Genomic DNA, 18,889 nt, shown 5'->3' on the forward strand with positions numbered 1-18,889 from the left:
ATTTGAAGTTGAAGTTGCTGTTACTCTTTCTGGATATGGAAAACCATTATCAGTGTCTGTGTTACTCTGTTACTCTGAGATCTTGAGCTGTGACTTCAGAGCTTCTGATAGTCCTGATCTTTTAGATTTCCAGTGTTGTCTTCAGATGACGTTTGAGAGCTTCTGGAATTCTGATATACCGTTGCTTAGAGTCAGAACTTCTAGAGCGCGCTTCTTCTTCATATGCTTCTGATATTCTGATGCGCTGATTTGCTCAGAGTTAGAACTTCTAGGATGCGTTTCTACTTCAGATGCTTCGGATCTTCAGGTAATTTGTATCTGATTTGATTCTGTATCTGATGACGCGATCAGATTCCTTCCTTCTTGTTTAGAGTCCTGCACACTTAGAAACTTTTCGTTAGAGTGCCATTTTTGGTTTCATCCTTTGTTATCATCAAAATCTTGGAATCTGTTGTAGAACTATTTTTGTTCTTACAATTATGCATCTGAGTGTAGATTCTTGAAGAAAGTTGTGGAGAAAGCTAACTTTGTAGAAGAAAAAGGCGGAGAAGAAGAAACTTTGTTGCTCGCGTGGCAAAACCAAGTTGAAGAGAAAAGAAACAAATGGTACCTCGACACCGGTGAAAGCAATCACATGTGCGGAGATCGAAGCATGTTCGTAGAGATCAATAAAGCGGCAACTGACAATGTCTCATTTGGAGATGACTCAAACATACCAGTCAAAGGCAAAGGTAAAATTCTTATACGCTTAAAGAATGGGAGTCATCAATTCATATCCAATGTCTATTATGTTCCTAACATGAAGAAAAATATTTTGAGCTTGGGACAATTATTAGAGAAAGGCTATGACATCCACTTGAAAGAACATAGTCTTTTCTTAAGAGATTGTAGACATAACTTGATTGCTAAGGTGCCTATGTCAAATAATAGAATGTTCCTCTTGAACATTCAAAATGATGTTGCAAAGTGTCTCAAGACTTGCTATACTGACTCTTCGTGGCTATGGCATCTACGATTTGGACATCTCAACTTCGACAGTCTAAAATGCTTGTCAAAGAAGGAGATGGTGAGAGGCTTGCCTATTATAAACCATCCAGACCAACTATGTGAAGGATGTCTAGTTGGGAAGCAATTTCGGAAAAGCTTTCCAAAGGAATCAACGTCAAGAGCGACAAAACCACTAGAGCTCATACACACCGATGTTTGTGGACCAATCATCCAAACTCTTTTGGTAAGAGTAAATACTTTCTCCTCTTTATTGATGATTATTCTAGAAAAAAATGGGTTTATTTCTTGGAGGAGAAGTTAGAAGTGTTTGAAAACTTTAAGAAGTTTAAATCCCATGTGGAGAAAGAAAGTGGTCTTTCCATTAAGGCCATGAGATCTGACCGAGGAGGAGAGTTCATTTCAAATGAGTTCCACAAATATTGTGAAGATCATAGAATCCTCCTCCTACTAACAGTGCCAAGATCACCACAACAAAATGGAGTAGCAGAGAGAAAGAATCAGACCATACTTAACATGGTGCGAAGCATGCTTAAGAGAAAGAAGATGCCGAGAGAGTTTTGGGCCGAAGCAGTGGCATGTGCGGTTTATCTGACAAATTATTCCCCAATAAGAAGCGTGCATGAGAAGACACCACAAGAAGAATGGAGTGGAAGGAAGCCTGGGATCTCTCACCTCAAAGTGTTTGGAAGCATTTCCTATACTCACGTTCCTGATGAAAGGAGAACAAAGCTCGACGATAAAAGTGAGAAGTATGTATTCGTCGGTTATGACTCAAGCTTCAAAGGGTACAAGCTCTATAATCCAAATAGTGGAAAGATCGTCATAAGTCGTGACGTGGAGTTCGAAGAAGAAGATTGTTGGGATTAGAGTGTTCAAGAAGACAGGTACAATTTTCTTCCTTACTTTGAAAAAGAATACGAAATGGAACAACCAATGATAGAGAAAAATATTACACCACCGGCCTCACCGACACCAAGGTTGGATGAAACAAGCTCAAGTGAGAGGACACCATGACTAAGGAGTATTGAAGAGCTTTATGAGGTAATCGAAAACATAAATGACACTAACCTTTTTTGCCTTTTGGGTAATTGTGAGCCTCTAAGCTATCAAGAAGCAATTGAAAATGTAAAGTGGAGAGACGCCATGGAAGAAGAAATCAAGTCAATCACGAAGAATGATACATGGGAACTTACTACACTTCCACAAGGACACAAAGCAATCGGAGTAAGATGGGTGTACAAGGCAAAGAAGAATGCAAAAGGATACATGGAGAGATACAAAGCAAGATTGGTGGCGAAAGGCTATAGTCAAAGACAAGGAATTAACTATGATGAGGTATTTGCCCCGGTTGCTCGTCTTGAAACTATTAGATTGATCATTTCTTTGGCAGCCCAAAATGAATGGAAGATCTATCGAATGGATGTGAAGTCGGCCTTCTTGAATGGTTTTCTCGAAGAAGAAGTTTATATCGAGCAACCACAGGGCTATGAAGTAAAAGGTCAAGAAGAAAAAGTCTTGAAGTTGAAGAAGGCATTATACGGACTCAAGCAAGCACCGAGAGCTTGGAATGTTCGAATCGACAAGTAATTTCAAGACAAGAACTTCATCAAGTGTCCATATGAGCATGCACTCTATATTAAAGCGCAAAATGGAGATATTTTGATTGTGCTTATATGTTGATGACTTGATCTTCACAGGGAACAATTTAAGCATGTTCGAAGAGTTCAAGAAAGACATGTCAAATGAATTTGAGATGACATATATGGGGCTCATGGCATATTATCTCGGCATCGAAGTAAAGCAAGACGATAAAGGAATTTTTATCACCCAAGAAGGTTATGCCAAAGAAGGCCTTAAGAATTTCAAGATGCATGATGCCAATCCATTTGGCACCCCGATGGAATGTGGCAGCAAGTTGAGTAAGCATGAAAATGGAGAGATTGTTGATCCAACTCTTTACAAAAGTTTGGTTGGAAGTTTGCGTTACTTGACAAGTACAAGGCCGGATATTCTCTATGTTGCAGGAGTCGTAAGTCGCTACATGGAAGCTCCAACAACAACTCACTTCAAGGCGGCAAAAAGAATCCTTCAATACATCAAAGATATTGCTTTCACTTGGATGTCAAAGAAGCAACCTATCGTCACACCATCAACTAGTGAAGTTGAGTATGTTGCCACCACATCATGTGTTTGTCATGTAGTTTAGCTAAAGAATTTGTTGAAAGAATTAAAAATGCCACAAGAAGATCCTGTCGAAATATGTGTTAACAATAAATCAGCACTTGCTTTGGCAAAGAATCCTGTATTTCATGAAAGAAGTAAGCACATCGACACTCGTTACCACTTCATAAGAGAATGCATCGAGAAGAAGAAGGTGAAGTTGAAGTATGTGATGTCTAGAGATCAAGTTACCGACATTTTCACCAAGTCACTCAAATTGGAAACTTTCGTGAAGCTAAGGAATATGCTTGGAGTCACAAATCAAGTTTAAGGGGGGATGTTGAAATATTAAACTTGATTTGAGCCTAATCTTATTATTTGATTTTGGATTTTGTTATTTGGGATTAGTTTATTTTGGGTAATGTTTCTAGAAAAGTCTTGTAGTATTTGGAGTGTCTTGATATTTCTTAAGATTGTAATATTTTCTAGAATACTCTTTGAATGTCTAGAGTTGAGAACTCTCTAGAATTAGTGTATCTAGAGTTCTCCTTAGAGTACTATAAATAGAGATGTAATCCTACACTTTTGTATCAAGCAAAAATAAAAAGTTATCTCTTCCATAAATAATTCTCCTACCTATCAAGTTTATATTCAAGCCTCTATTTTCACACATTTTCTCTAAACACAAAGGGTTTATTTCCAACAAACTACCCCTTCACATCTCCACCCTTCGCATACTCCCTCCTCACGTTGACCACCCAAACAACTTCAAACTCAATAACACTCACCTTCCCCTGCAAAATTTTCCACTGATCCCCTCTTCACTCTCAATCACGTTCATGCACCCACCACACGTAATATTTCATCTTCTTATCTCACCAGCACACTCACGTACTACCCCCTCACTTCTTTTTCCCTCACTAAACCAAACAACAAATTCCCTTTGCACATTATAACAACCTTCACTCTTTTCTTTTCCTTTCATTTTTCTTCTTCACGCAGTGACAATCCAACTCCCTCGTTTTTCACTGTTCACCACCTCACACACGAAAATCCACCTTCACTGTTTCATACTCCTGCAGTTGTTACGTTGTCGAATGCTCACTAAAACAACTATTGTTCACACACTCACCTTCACCATGTAAACCTCCATTCAGAGTCACGCTTAATCCTCTCATTTCGTACAAAACAAAAACGTTCAGTCACCACACTTTCACTCCATTTCCGGTAGTAATCTCTATTATTTCGTCTCATTTCCAGTCACACAACAACCACAATCTGCCTCTGATACCATTATCGAAAACTCTAGAGAGAAGCATCAGCCATAGTCGACTCGGTCAGTAATGATTTGGATTTTTTAATTTTTATTGTGTTGATAAGTATTTATTTTTATTGCGTATATAAATTTCGATTCGATTGAGTTCTTGTTGCTGCATTTCTGCTGGATTATTTTTTGCTGGATTTTGTAAAAATTCTAAAATGATGTAATACCGTAAATATTTTCAGTTATGATTGTGTTGCTTTGTTATTTTTCATTATGTTGAAATCGATCCAAATCGACCTGCAGGTTCTACATGATTTGTATGTCGTGACTCTGCTAGATTTTCTTTTGATATAACGATGTAAGTATTCGTTATACGGGTTATTGTTTGTTGTTTGTTATTTATTATTACGCCAAAATTGGATATAGAATATTATATGTGTTCAGCTTGGTTTGTTTATCAATATTACATTAAGTAAATATTATTTTGATTGCAATGAGCATATTTTTATGTTAGCAGTTTGTTGATTGGTTTTCTTTTGTTTACATGCGACATTTTGCTTCTATTGTCACCACTTTTACCTCATATTTGTACATGCTTTCGGTAGTTCTGCATAGCGTCAAATCGCATTTGCTTGCGCTACTTTGCATTTTGTCACGTCGCGTTGTTTTTGTTATAACACAATTTGTTGTGTTTGGTTAATTTGCGGTGACCGCACTCCGATTAGCAACTTGTTATTAAATTTATGTTGGCACATGACATTTCAATATTGCATTTAAGTTGGATTTGAATCCTGTATTGGCACCCTCGTATTTCACGTCCTCGCGTTATGTGAACTAAATTTGTATCCTTGCGTTGCGTTTAATTTAACACGCACACATTTACTTTTCGATTCATTTGTAATGAATATGTGATGTTTATGATTGATGTCTGCACATTGTTGTCCTATCAGTTTGTTATGTATTTGTGTGTTACATTGCATTTTGTACTATTAGTGGGTTTAAGTCATTCACTTGTGTTAGAGTTTGCGCCCTTGCGCTACAATTCACGCCTTCATGTTAAATTTCGCGCCCTCGTGCTAGAACTTGCAACCTCACGTTACAATCCACGCCTCTCATTATTTTTCAACCATTTCAGCATCGATTCAAACCATTTTTAAATGAAAATCAAATCTTGATTCATATCAAGTTTATTTTTAAAATAAAAACAAAAGCATTTAATCATTTTAAAACATCTTTCACAAATAAGATGAAAAAGAAACGATTTGGTGTATACCACTATTTTTATAGATTGTTTGGATATAAGTTGTATAGCTCGACCATTCGAACATTCGTCATCCACTTAAAACTCTTAACCCGATTTATACCAAACCATTTTCATAATCAAAATTCATTTCACGTCAAAATCTTTTCACAATAACAAATGGGACGAAAAAGGAATAATTTGATTTATACCTCTTTCTTCCCCGAATACTTGGATACGATCTGTATAGCTCGACCATTTGAGTATTCGTCCGCGACACAAACAAACTCTTAAGCCTACTATGCACAACCATACAAGAAACGTTAACCGCTAGAACACGATCAACCAGGATCCTTTCTATCGTAATATAAAAAAATGTTTAAGCCTCCCATGCGCGAGCATACAAGCAAACATTTAACTATTAGAATTCGACCTAAACATTCATTCGCTAAAATCAACTAACCAACACTCATTTTCCACCAATAACTATGTAGCTTTTCGTTCCCCACCGCACTTGGGTATACATAGGAGCGACACTATATAACATCCTAAACCCTAACTCTTAATATAAAAGAGAAAATTCATAACTTAAGATGCTACTCAAAACACAATGTGCAACTTCATGAATATTTTTTCAAAATCTCATAGTGAAACTCAAAATATCTCCTAGCATCAAATAATTATTTAAAGGAAAAAAATCCAACACCAACTAAAAAAAAAACGCCTTGTTTCCGATTTTACAGACCAGAGCATATAGACCAATTAAATAGAAATAATCGATAAAATAAACAAAGAAAAGCTTCAAGGCCATCTTCCAACTCACAGGAAACTCCTCCTGCTCAGTACCTAATTGATTGTACTCTAGAGAAGCACAAAGACCACAACAACAAAAAGGGGCGAGAATAGACCTTACAAATGTTAATGGTGAAAATCAACATAAGGATGGTAAACAACAACAATCTCAAGTATATTATTCACACAAAGCACAATCACAATTCAAATTATAATGCGAATGCTAATGCCATTAACTCATTCATCAATATGCATATGGTACCGGGTGTTTGGGGTCAAAGGTTTGTTATTGACTTCCCATGCTTTTGGTTCCTCTTGAATCGTGTCCCTCTCTAGACATGAGAGTGCCATGGTTCCTCTCTGACCCTGGCTATCATTGGACCGAAGTCATATCTAACTCTGAATATATGCACGCATGATCGTTTATAGACAAAAAGCATGCAACTCAAGCAATCATCAAAATCACCATCAAAAGAAATCATTAAAATAATCATAAAATACCATCATCAAAAATAGGTTCCACTCTAGAACCAAGTTTTCCAATACCATCATCAAAAATATGTATTTGTCAACATAAGACCTCACTTGTATCCCACCAAATTACTAACTTCAAAAAATATAATTTTAAAATAATTATTATTCACCTCAAAAAGGAGTAAGGTTATTACCCAACAACTCTAAACTCGTCAAAATTACTCAAAAAGCCTCAAAATTTTATTATATTCTTTATAACTCAATTAGAGTTCTCAAAAAGTTTTAAAAAAAGTCTCAACGACATCTCTTAAATTTCAATATGAGTCTAGAGTATCCAAAAATACTCTAAAGTGTTCAAAAGTGCTCTAAGGACAAGTTTTCACAATTGATAACTCTACTAACTCTAAAATTGTCTCACTTTAAAATAGCATCAAATATTATAGACTTATGATAAAATTATGAAACTCCCCAGTTTGAACGTTCTTTCAACCCTCTTTCAAATTCATTTAAGTGTACCTCAAGTGGAGTTACTAAACTTCATTTCTATTCGTTTCAGTTCAGCCATATCATAATAATTCATGCATAAACTCTAAAATAGAATGTCTGACTTCAAAATAGCATTATATACTCATGATAAAATTATAAAATTCTCCAATTTCAAATATCATTAAACCTTCTTTCTAATACAACTAACCCCACCCTAAACAGACTTATAAAACTCAATTTATGCATAAAACATGATAACTAACACATAACTGAAATTGACTACACCTCTGGTATAAAAACTTGAGAACTGATACTTTTGTAGCGCTCCTAAACTCAATTTTTAGACTTAAAAAAAAGAATATTGCGTTAGCTTTCCAATTATTACACCTCAAACAGACTTATGAAACTTAAATTACGCCTTAAATAAGACGATCAATCCCCTTCTATGCATGCCTGCGATTTTCTGCATTTTTTCTATTTTAGTTTTTTTTAGTGAAAAAGGTCCATTTTTTCAAAAAAAATTAGGTTTCTTACTTATGGGAAAATTTAGGGGAAAACTACAAATCGTAAGGTTTCGGGGGATTTATAAATAGGCAAGAACACAGACATTTGGAATATCTCAATAATCACAATAACTCAATATACTCATCAATAACAATGTAATACAATAACTCATATACTCATCAATAACAAAACATCTACGGTGACCATTTGAGATTTATCCCAAATTCTAAATGGTCACCTACACTAATACAACAAAACACTGAGTTATTTATCGATCAATGCCAATAAGATTTTGATCAAACCTTATTTGGGCAAACACATTATAGAAAAGAAATAAAGCATAAACTCTAGCGCTGATGGGATGATAATGACTGTCGCATCCGCGAAAAACAACCGGCGGGAAAAAACAAAAACAAACAGAGCCGCCACCGTGCGTTTTTTATCCCAAAGAGGGAAAGGAAACGCTCGAAGTAAACCTGGAAAAGACATGGTCTTATGACCGAAGATTACAGGGTAAGGGAGTCGGTTATGCGAAGGGAAGGTATTAGCACCCCTACGCATCCGTCGTACTCGACGAGATCCACGCTCAAAAGAATAAAAGAAAGGTTGCTAAACACTGCTCAAAAGAATGCACACACACACACTAGAAACAACACAGGTGGAAGAAAAGGGGAACGGGCTCGCTAGGATATCGCATCCTATGCCTGTGTATCTCATCTGGAATGAGAATCAGAGCTACCGTAGTTCGGCTCACGCACGCCGAACAAACCCACACAGGAAACTGACTGCCAATCGCTGGACTTATGTCAGACTCCACACAAAACGGCAAACATGGAAACCGAATGCCAATCGCTGGACTTACATCAGACTCCAAACCAACAAACACACACTGGAAACAAACTTCCAACCGCTGGACTTACGTCAGACTCCACACAAGCAAACACCAATAGGATACGGACTGCCAATCGTTGGTCTTACATCCATATCCTAACATACACAAGAAGGTTAACAAACAAACAAGTTAATAGGGAGTCTGGAACTCGAGCCTAATAACTGTCAAGCAAACACACAAAAAAAGAAAAAGGGTGCCCGGAGAGATCTCGTACGATCTCCTGCCTACGTACCTCATCTGGTATGAGGATCAGGGCAACGTAGTTCCCCTTAACAGGGGAGAAACTTCCTCCTAACCAGAGACTGGGAAATGACAAACTAGAAGGGAGACTGACTCGAGCCTAATAGTTATCATGCAATCCACAATGGTCCTAGGTTGAGGTTTCTATCTAACTTGCACAGGCAGCAAGCTATCCTAAACAGCACAGCAAAGTCATACAAGCATAAAAAGCAAGCACACACACTATATGCAAACAATTGGGCTCATACAAGGTTAGGCTGTGAAACACAAGCCAACTGGAATCGGGTGTAATTAGCTCTTAACCCTAACATTGAGAGTTAGGGTGAAGCAGATGAAATGGGAAGTGAGGGTAAGACCTCACAGCTCTTATCCCAAGCCTGGGAGAGCTTCAGACAAATGAAAGTGGGAGTTCAGAAAGTTGGAACTCTTCTCCACATATGACTGACACAACAAAGACCTTAGGTTAATATCCACAATGCATCAACACATGGTGTGAGCAAAGTGGATGACACACTGAATAGTAGGAGATGGACTACACATCTCTTTTATCTGCCAATTGCCTTATCAAAGGACTTTTCCTGCTTGGCACAAAAATAAACATTCACAAGCATTGCCTCTTAAGGAGGGCTTCAGACAGGTGCCTGCCCAATATAACAGGACAGGTCTTCCAGACTACATGAAGTCAGAGATATCATACCTAAGTGGTTAAGCAACCAAGCAAAAGCAAGTTCAAATTGAACTTAGAGCAACTAATGTACCTGTGGAAACATCAGACAAATCAGTTCAACTGTACAGACAAACAGATAACATGAATATCAGACAGTCAAACCCAATGAGCAAAGGCACAAGCCAACAAGTCAAACTCAAATAAGTTAACAACCCTACAAAACACACAAGGTTAGTAGTCATAAGTAAACATCAAAGGCTCAAGTGATAGAGCATCAACAACCATGAAACTTGAATGCTCAACCCGAAATCAAAGCTCAAACATAAGCAACTAACCACTAGGTCAAAGCCTAGGGTCAAAGATGGAGAAAAAATCCCAAACAGAACATGAAATTTGACATGAATCATCCTCATTCAATTAAGAACACAATCCAAAAGGTCTTATGTCAATATCATTCACCAAATTCATTTCATGAACCAAACATGGCAAGGTATGCAAGTTGGAACCACATTGTGACATCAAAATGAACAAATGCACATTAACTCAAAAATGCTTCAAATAATCTCAACAAAATTCATGAGTAAACAGAACATACAACATGATCATCACACAAAAAATTAGAGCATTTGGACAACATTAGGCATGGTAATCAAATTGCATAAGCCAAGGCAAGCACAATCAAGCACATATGTGACACAACTTGGCACACTAACTTAGCATAGGCCTAGAACAGAGATGAAACATGGTAAAAACCTCAAACCAAATCCAAAACACCATTCAACATGTCTAGAAATAGTGTGCAAAATTTCACATTCATTGGATAAAGAGCAAGCATTTCATGATCAAATGAAAATCAAAGCAATTCAAAAGCTCACATGTGACCATCCAGAATGAAAAATCTCAATTAAATCAGAAATCAATCCAAAAATTCCACAAAATATCATGAGCAACCACAACATCCATATCAAGCATCATACAAAAAATCAGGACAATTGGATAACATTTGGTAGGGAAAATTCATCAATCAAGTTGAACATCACAAGGTGTGACACAAATTGTCACACCTAACTTCACATGATCATAAAACAGAAATGACACATGATAAAAATACCAAATCAACACCATAATTTCAAGCCATGAGTCTAGTTTCAACATGTAAAATTTCATGAGCATTGGATTAAAATTGAGCATTTCACAAATGAAGAAGCAAGGCAATGTCAAGATATGATACATGTACACAAACCCTAGCACCAAATACAATCCAGCCAAGCACAATTTATGGAAAAATGATGATAAAAAACTAGAGAGAAAATGTGACACAATGCAAAAATCCTGGTATTTTTTGGATCATTATTTTATTTGTTATGAATTTCTAAAGGTGAAGAAAAAAATAAAAATCACATGTGAAGCCATGGCATGAAATATGGAGAAAATGAATGAAGCAATGGGATATTGTGCACGGCTGGGAATCGAAGCATGTGACAATTTGAAATGCATGGCGCGCTAAGTGTGAAACACGGTCATTTCACTTATGCGCTGGCAGGTCAATGCATGGTCAACCAGAATGGACCAATGGAAACGCGCGCATGGCAATGAACTAACCAATCAGAACACAAGCCCTAACAAACTCATGCAGGAACACTTTTCTATTGCATAAAGCATCTAAACCGTGGCCAAAGCTTGTTCATCATCTTCTTCACGTACACCATGCATGAACAGTGAATCCCTCATGAACACCAAGAACAATTATTCCAGATTTTGAAATTAAACATACAGGCATGAAGATCCTTCAACATAGATCACGAATCAAGCATTGATTAAGCATGGATCATCATAAACAAATGGAATCGAGCAATTCAAGTTTTAACCATGGAACTTTAAATCAACCTAACTCGATGAATATGGCATGGAATTTAATGATTCGAAGCTCAGAATGATCACAACAACAAGATCTACAACATTCACACAAGAATTTTAAGAAATAAGGAAATCGAATCCGTGACCTCTTGAAGAGCAGCTTTGGAATTTGCTTGATTCAGGCTGTGCAAAGCTCCAATGATCCTCTATAATGCTCATGCAAGTGAATGGAAGAGAAATCAAAGCTCTATTGCACACGATTCAACAAAATTTTTGAGTTGCCATGGATGAGTTTAAGCTTCAAGCTGCTCCAATCATGCACGAATTCATGTGATTCTTCCTTCAAACTTGCTCACAAATGCTACCAGATGATGAATTGATCAAGAAAAGTGCAGAATGTTTGAAGAAATTTGAAGAAATTATGAGAGAAATTTTTTGGAGTTTTTGGTGATTCTAGATCTAAGATTGGGAATTGTGAAAAACAGTTAGAGATTTGTGTTATATACTCCCTCCTAATCATGTTCTTAATCAGGTTTAAGCATTTGGTAATTGGATTAGCAAAATAGGAGTGCACATGCCAAATTAGCAATTTCACCTTATGCATGAAAATCATGATGAACAGTACACGGGTTTGGGTTCAAATTCACTTAAAAAACCATTTTGGAGCAATTGGCAATGATAGAATGCTTGAACAATGAACCAAATTTGAATATTGAATTTCCCTTAAAAAATCAAGTGAAAATGCAAATGATTATGTGCTGAGAATTGGTGTAATATGATGCATGATTTGGAAAATATAGGTCAAAACATGAACAATGCAAAAAGAACCACTCAATTTGGACTTTTGGTTTGAAAGTTATGCATGTTTGAATTTCAAGTCACACTTGGCCATGTTTGATCCATATCTCTTCAACCACACATGAGAAATTAATGATCTTTGACTTTTTGGAAATGGGAGAGAAAGATCTACAACTTTCATGTTCAACAAAATTTCATTTGAAGCTTTCTTGATGATGTAATCTTAAGTTGAAAACCTTTCCATTTTTGGCAAATTTGAATTACAAGTCACTTTCTATTTTTGGAAAGTTTTGTCCTGACTTTATTTTCTTCACAGTTGATGTTTGAAATGTCAAATGAGACTTGTTTGAACATGAATGAAGTATTTCCACTCACTTCCCACCTCCAAATCCAACAGTTGACTTGACAGTTGACTTTTGCAGTTGATAGATGACTTGGCCATGCACAGATGACTTTGAGCCTCAATCTCCTGATGAAATGGCTCCAAAATGAAACCCTAGCTTATACAAGCTCAACAAAACCACATGATGATCTCCACCTCAATGAAGACCTCATCTCCTTGAAGAACCCTGACTGGCATAATTCAACTGATTAGGGTTGACCAGAGGTCAAAACCCTAATCCCAAGGCACATGATCAGGCATAATGAACCTCTTGGTGATGATAAGACCATGATGATGTTGATGTACCATTGCAATCAAGATAATACCCAACCTCCTTGAGGAAACAAGAAACCCTAATTGAAGCACAAACCTCAGATGATTAGTGATCAATACATGAGACCCTCAAGCTTGAATCTTTTAACCTCTTTATCTTCTGAGCAAGACTTAGGAGGATCACTTGTTTATTGTTTCCCACATGATATGCAAATATGCAATGACTAATGCCCTAAAAATGAGATCCAATATGCTAAACTAGTCCTAAGAGAGGAGGGCAAATTTTGAGGTGTTACAGCTGCCCCTATTTAATCCACTGTGAACTTGTCGATATGAACATCCTCGGCTTTCAGATGATCAGGGTGAAGAGTGATTGAATACCAAGAACAGACGAACAATTTGCACTCCGATGGGAAAATAATTAACAATGCCTGTCAGAATCGACAAAGAAGCAATCTCGAAAGAAGAATCCGTCTGGTACGGAGAAAGTCGGCCTGAATACCGTATAAAAATATTGACTTGAATACCAAAATAATGGTAACACCAGAACAACCATGGCCTGAACGCCGCTCATCAGTCTGAATACTGAACATCGGATCACGAGATTATTGTATTAATATCGGTCTGAACACCGAGAGATTGGCCTGAATGCCCAACAACTGGCCTGAACGCCACTTCGGTCTGAATACCGGAAAGCTGGCCTGAGTGCCACAAGCTGCATCGATCTGAACTTCGGAAGCTTCTTCGATCTGAATATCGGAAAGCTGGCCTGAGTGCCACAAGTTCTTCGACCTGAACGTCGGAAACTTCTTCGATCTGAAAATCGGAAAATCTGGTCTGAAAACCACAAGTTCTTCGACCTGATCGTCGGGAACTTCTTCGATCTGAATATCGAAAACTGGCCTGAGTGCCCACCTCGGTCTGATCACCGGAAAACCTGGCCTGAATGCCACAAGCTCTTCGACATGAACGTCGGAAACTTCTTCGATCTGAAGATCGGAAACTTGTCTGAATACCACAAGTTCTTCGACCTGATCGTCGGAAACTTCTTCGATCTGAAAATCGGAAAATTTGGTCTAAATACCCACCTCGGTCTGGATACCGGGAGATTGGCTTGAATGCCAAAATAACTGGCCTGAACGCCACTTCGGTCTGAATACCGGAAAGCTTTCATGCCTGTCAGCATCGGCAGGAATAATGAATAGTGATAAACGAGGCGGCACGCGTGCCAACGACCCATGTCGGGGATAACAAGCCATGAACCGGTTATTCTCTATTCACCCCTAGCAAAAGAACACTTTGCGCTTAGCTGGGGATTATCTCCTTCTATTTTCTTTACTTTTTGTTCTTTTCTTGGACCCCGAAACTCCTCTGATTATTATTTCCATCTCCGCCCGACAGAAATCCTTCCTCCCATATCGCACTACTGGGGAATACTGTTGATCAAAATCACAATGCCAAACTCCTTGGAGTAACATCTTCACCTTCTGGCGAAACCACCTCTCAAACAATAACCACGGTCTGAGACTAGCTTATGCTTGCAATGCTGATGCATGATATTTTTTAGCGTAATGCTCCATAATCATGGAAATGCGACGCAATTAGCTATGCAATATGCTATGTTTATCTATATGATGAATGCATAAAAAAGTATCCCCCTCAAGGGACCCTTCTTGGGAGCTCGAGGAACTCTGCTGAGGAACTCGATAGCACTCCAATCTCCACCCTGCTGGGGAATAGCACTGCTGCTGGGGAAAGGACCACCTTTACCAAGGATGACCTCCACTGAAACCCGATCCACTTGGAGACTTCGCTGGGGAATAAACCACCAACGCACTCTGTGGGGAAACAACGATCTCCGACTCGCTGGGGATATAGCAATCCCGACTCTGCTTGGAGAAATCACTACCAATAGATACCTCCGTTGGGGAAATAGCAACCTTCAGGCCTGGCTGCTGAGGAAACACCGATCTCGAACTTGCTGGGGAAATAACCATCCCGACCCTGCTAGGGAAGACTCAGACCTTGAATCTGCTAGGGAGGTAACAATCCCAACGCTGCTTGGGGAAACAAGGAAAGTCTGGCACAGAACACCCGTCGACTCGTCGAGCTCTGGTTTTCAACATCTAAACCCGTGTCAGCTTTCCACTTTTGAGAGCTCCCAGACTCGTCTGGACTTTCTTGATTCATCACCTTGTATTTCTGATTGCTCTGTACTCTACGGAGATCGAACTCTTTGAATTTATACAGACTTTCCAATCTCAGACTTTGAAGAGTCTTCTTGATTAATTCTCAAGGATCGTCGTACGTCTTGCGCCGTCTTTTCACCATTCCTCAATTCATTCGTCCTCGATTGGACTCCCCGGGGATCCTTTATCAAAAGCTTCCACATCACAACCTGCAAGTGAGTGAAAATATCTAACAGCCCCTGCAAAAGAGATCGTTAGATAAAAACGTGCCCCAGGCGTGTCGAGATTCCACACTTGGGTCGCTCAACCTTCCGAATAAGATTTCAAGTTTCCAATCTTATAAGCATGCATTGGAAGGGACCTGTATGTCTAAAAATGCAAGATTCTTTATCACAAACAATCAGATGTTTTTGCAATCAAAGCGGTAATGAAAACAAAAACAAAATTATTTGACTGAATATGCATTTTATTGATTGAAAAAGTGTGGCTCACGGATGAGCAATACAAAGGAAGCAATTTCCTGAAAAGAGGTAATTGCGCACAAAAGGAAAAATCTATCCTAATGGCAATGTGAAACCGTGATCTCATCGAGTTCCAACTTGGTTACACCCCATATGTCCTCAGACTCTCCGTACTTTCTGCCTTCTGAATAAGACGCTTCCGACTGATCCCTATCGAGGATTATCCATGTCATATCCAAAGTACAAACGATCATGTCAGACGCAGTTGTTCGTTTCAATCCCTCTTTTGCCTGGACCTCCCTTTCGGGTTTTCAGTCCACCGGGATACCCTTTTTTGCCCAAGCCGTCTTTTCAGGTTTTCGACTTGCCGGGTGTATATTTTTTCTTTTTATCCCTAATTTTTGCCCGAACCTTTTCATCATTTTTTTGGTTCGCCGGGATGCCCATTTTTTCCTGGACTATTTTATTCTTTTCGTCCAGCGGGTCTCTTTATACGAAGTATTTTTTAACTGCGTCCGCATTCACAGGGGATGGAAAATCTTCGCCATCCATGGTCGTTAACAACAAGGCTCCGCCAGAGAAAACCTTCTTGACCACGAATGGACCTTCATAATTGGGTGTCCATTTGCCCCTCCGATCATTTTGAGGAGGAAGGATCCTTTTCAGCACCATATCACCTACGTGATACACACGAGGTCGTACCTTTCGGTCAAAAGCACGCTTCATCCGCTGCTGGTACAACTGCCCATGACAAATGGCCGCCAGCCTCTTTTCCTCAATCAGGCTCAACTCTTCATACCGAGTCCTTACCCATTCAGCCTCTTGCAACTTCATATCCATCAGGACTCTCAGAGAGGGAATTTGAACCTCAACCGGTAGCACCGCTTCCATTCCATATACCGACGAGAAAGGTGTTGCCCCAGTAGATGTACGCACCGCGGTTCGGTACCCATGTAATGCAAATGGCAACATCTCATGCCAATCTTTATAGGTCACGACCATTTTCTGCACAATCTTCTTAATATTCTTATTGGCTGCCTCAACCGCCCCATTCATCTTCGGACGATAAGGAGAAGAATTGTGATGCTCAATCTTGAATTCCCGGCACAGGTCTGCCATCATCTTATTATTCAAATTAGAACCATTATCAGTAATGATTCTCTCGGGAACCCCATATCTGCAAATGATGTCTCTCTTCAGGAATCTGGCAACGACCTGCTTCGTCACATTTGCATAAGAGGCTGCTTCCACCCACTTGGTGAAGTAATCAATAGCCACTAATATGAACCGGTGCCCATTCGAAGCCGTAGGCTCAATCTTCCCAATTATATCAATGCCCCACATAGCAAACGGCCACAGAGACGACATCAAACTCAACGGATTTGGAGGCACGTGCACCTTGTCAGCATAAATCTGGCATTTATGACACTTTCGCACGAAATTGAAACATTGGGCCTCCATTGTCATCCAGTAATAACCTGCCCTCAGCAGCTTTTTCACCATTGCATTCCCACTGGCATGGGTACCGAACGACCCTTCATGAACCTCTTTCATCAACTGGCTGGCTTCTTTATCATCAACACACCTGAGCAAGACCCAATCAAAATTTCTCTTGTACAAAACCCCATCCTTATTCAAATAGAACACCATGGCCAACCTCCGCAGAGTCTTTCGGTCCTTCTTGGATGCTCCCTCAGGATATTCTTAGGTCTCCAGATAGCGCTTGATATCGTAATACCACGGCTTCTCATCGTCAGGCGCTGTATCAACAGCAAACACATAAGCCGGTCTATCCAGACGTCCCACCTCAACACTGGGGAACTGATTCCACCACTGCACCTTAATCAAGGCAGCCAGAGTAGCCAAAGCATCCGCTAAAGGGTTCTTTTCTCTAGGCACATGATGCAATACCACCTTGGTGAAAAACGTCAACAATCTCCTCGTATAATCCCGGTATGGAACTAAATGATATTGATGCGTATACCATTTTCCGTTAACCTGATTCACAACCAAAGCTGAATCTCCATATATAACCAGGTTCTTGATCCGCAAATCAATCGCCTCTTCAATCCCCAGGATACAAGCTTCGTATTCAGCCACGTTGTTGGTGCATTCAAATGTTAGCGGGGCAGCAAAAGGAATATGGGATCCTTTCGGCGTAACCAAAACAACACCAACACCGCTACCATTCACGTTAACGGCCCCATCAAACATCAGAATCCATTCGGATTCAGGGTCAGGCCCCTCCTCCGGGATCGGTTCCTCACAATCTTTCGATTTGAGAAACATGATGTCCTCATCAGGGAATTCAAACTTCATCGGTTGATAATCCTCAATAGGTTGTTGGGCGAGGTAATCAGACAATACACTCCCTTTGATCGCTTTCTGAGAGGTATACTGGATATCATATTCAGTCAAAATCATTTGCCACCTCGCAACCCGTCCGGTCAATGCTGGATTTTCAAAAATGTACTTGATTGGATCCATCTTGGAAATCAATAAAGTGGTATGAACCAGCATATACTGCCTCAGTCGGCGAGCAGCCCAGACCAAAGCACAACAAGTTTTCTCGAGCAGTGAATATCTTGTTTCACAGTCGGTAAACTTTTTGCTAAGGTAGTATATGGCATGCTCTTTTCGACCAGACTCGTCATGCTGCCCCAATACACACCCCATAGACCCCTCGAGGACCGTCAAGTACAAAATTAACGGTCGTCCCTCCACAGGAGGCATCAGAATCGGAGGCTCCTGCAAATACTCTTTTATCTTTTCAAACGCCGCTTGGCAATTATTATTCCACCTGACCGTTTGATCTTTTCTCAACAGCTTGAATTTCGGTTCACACGTGGCTGTTAGATGAGATATGAACCGTGAAATGTAGTTCAATCTACCTAAGAAACCACGAACCTCCTTCTCCGTTCTCGGTTCAGGCATTTCTCTTATTGCTTTTACTTTAGCAGGATCAACCTCGATTCCTTTTTCACTTACAATGAACCCCAGCAATTTACCGGACCGCACTCCGAAAGTGCACTTATTCGGACTCAACCTCAGTCTGAACTGTCTCAGCCGGTCAAACAACTTGGCCAGATCTTTCAAATGCCCCTCTTCTGTCTGGGACTTTGCTATCATGTCATCAACATAGCATTCGATTTCATGATGAATCATATCATGAAACAAAGTCACCATAGCCCTCTGATAAGTT

The 18,889-nt window shown here is 39.4% G+C and overlaps 1 protein-coding gene across 1 annotated transcript; it reads left to right on the forward strand.

Annotated features, from left to right (window-relative positions):
- The first annotated feature begins 2,770 nt into the window (after positions 1-2,770).
- LOC127131389 (uncharacterized mitochondrial protein AtMg00810-like) lies at positions 2,771-3,214 on the forward strand. Its single transcript, XM_051060315.1, has one exon. The coding sequence runs from the start codon at positions 2,771-2,773 to the stop codon at positions 3,212-3,214; it is 444 nt and encodes a 147-aa protein (XP_050916272.1).
- Positions 3,215-18,889: the final 15,675 nt, after the last annotated feature.

The sequence above is a fragment of the Lathyrus oleraceus genome, chromosome 3 (assembly GCF_024323335.1).
Source record: "Lathyrus oleraceus cultivar Zhongwan6 chromosome 3, CAAS_Psat_ZW6_1.0, whole genome shotgun sequence".
NCBI lineage: Eukaryota > Viridiplantae > Streptophyta > Magnoliopsida > Fabales > Fabaceae > Lathyrus > Lathyrus oleraceus.

Bases quoted from the DNA above. Each gene is read 5' to 3' on its own strand.
- LOC127131389 (XM_051060315.1), top strand. From the start codon at position 2,771: ATGGGGCTCATGGCATATTATCTCGGCATCGAAGTAAAGCAAGACGAT.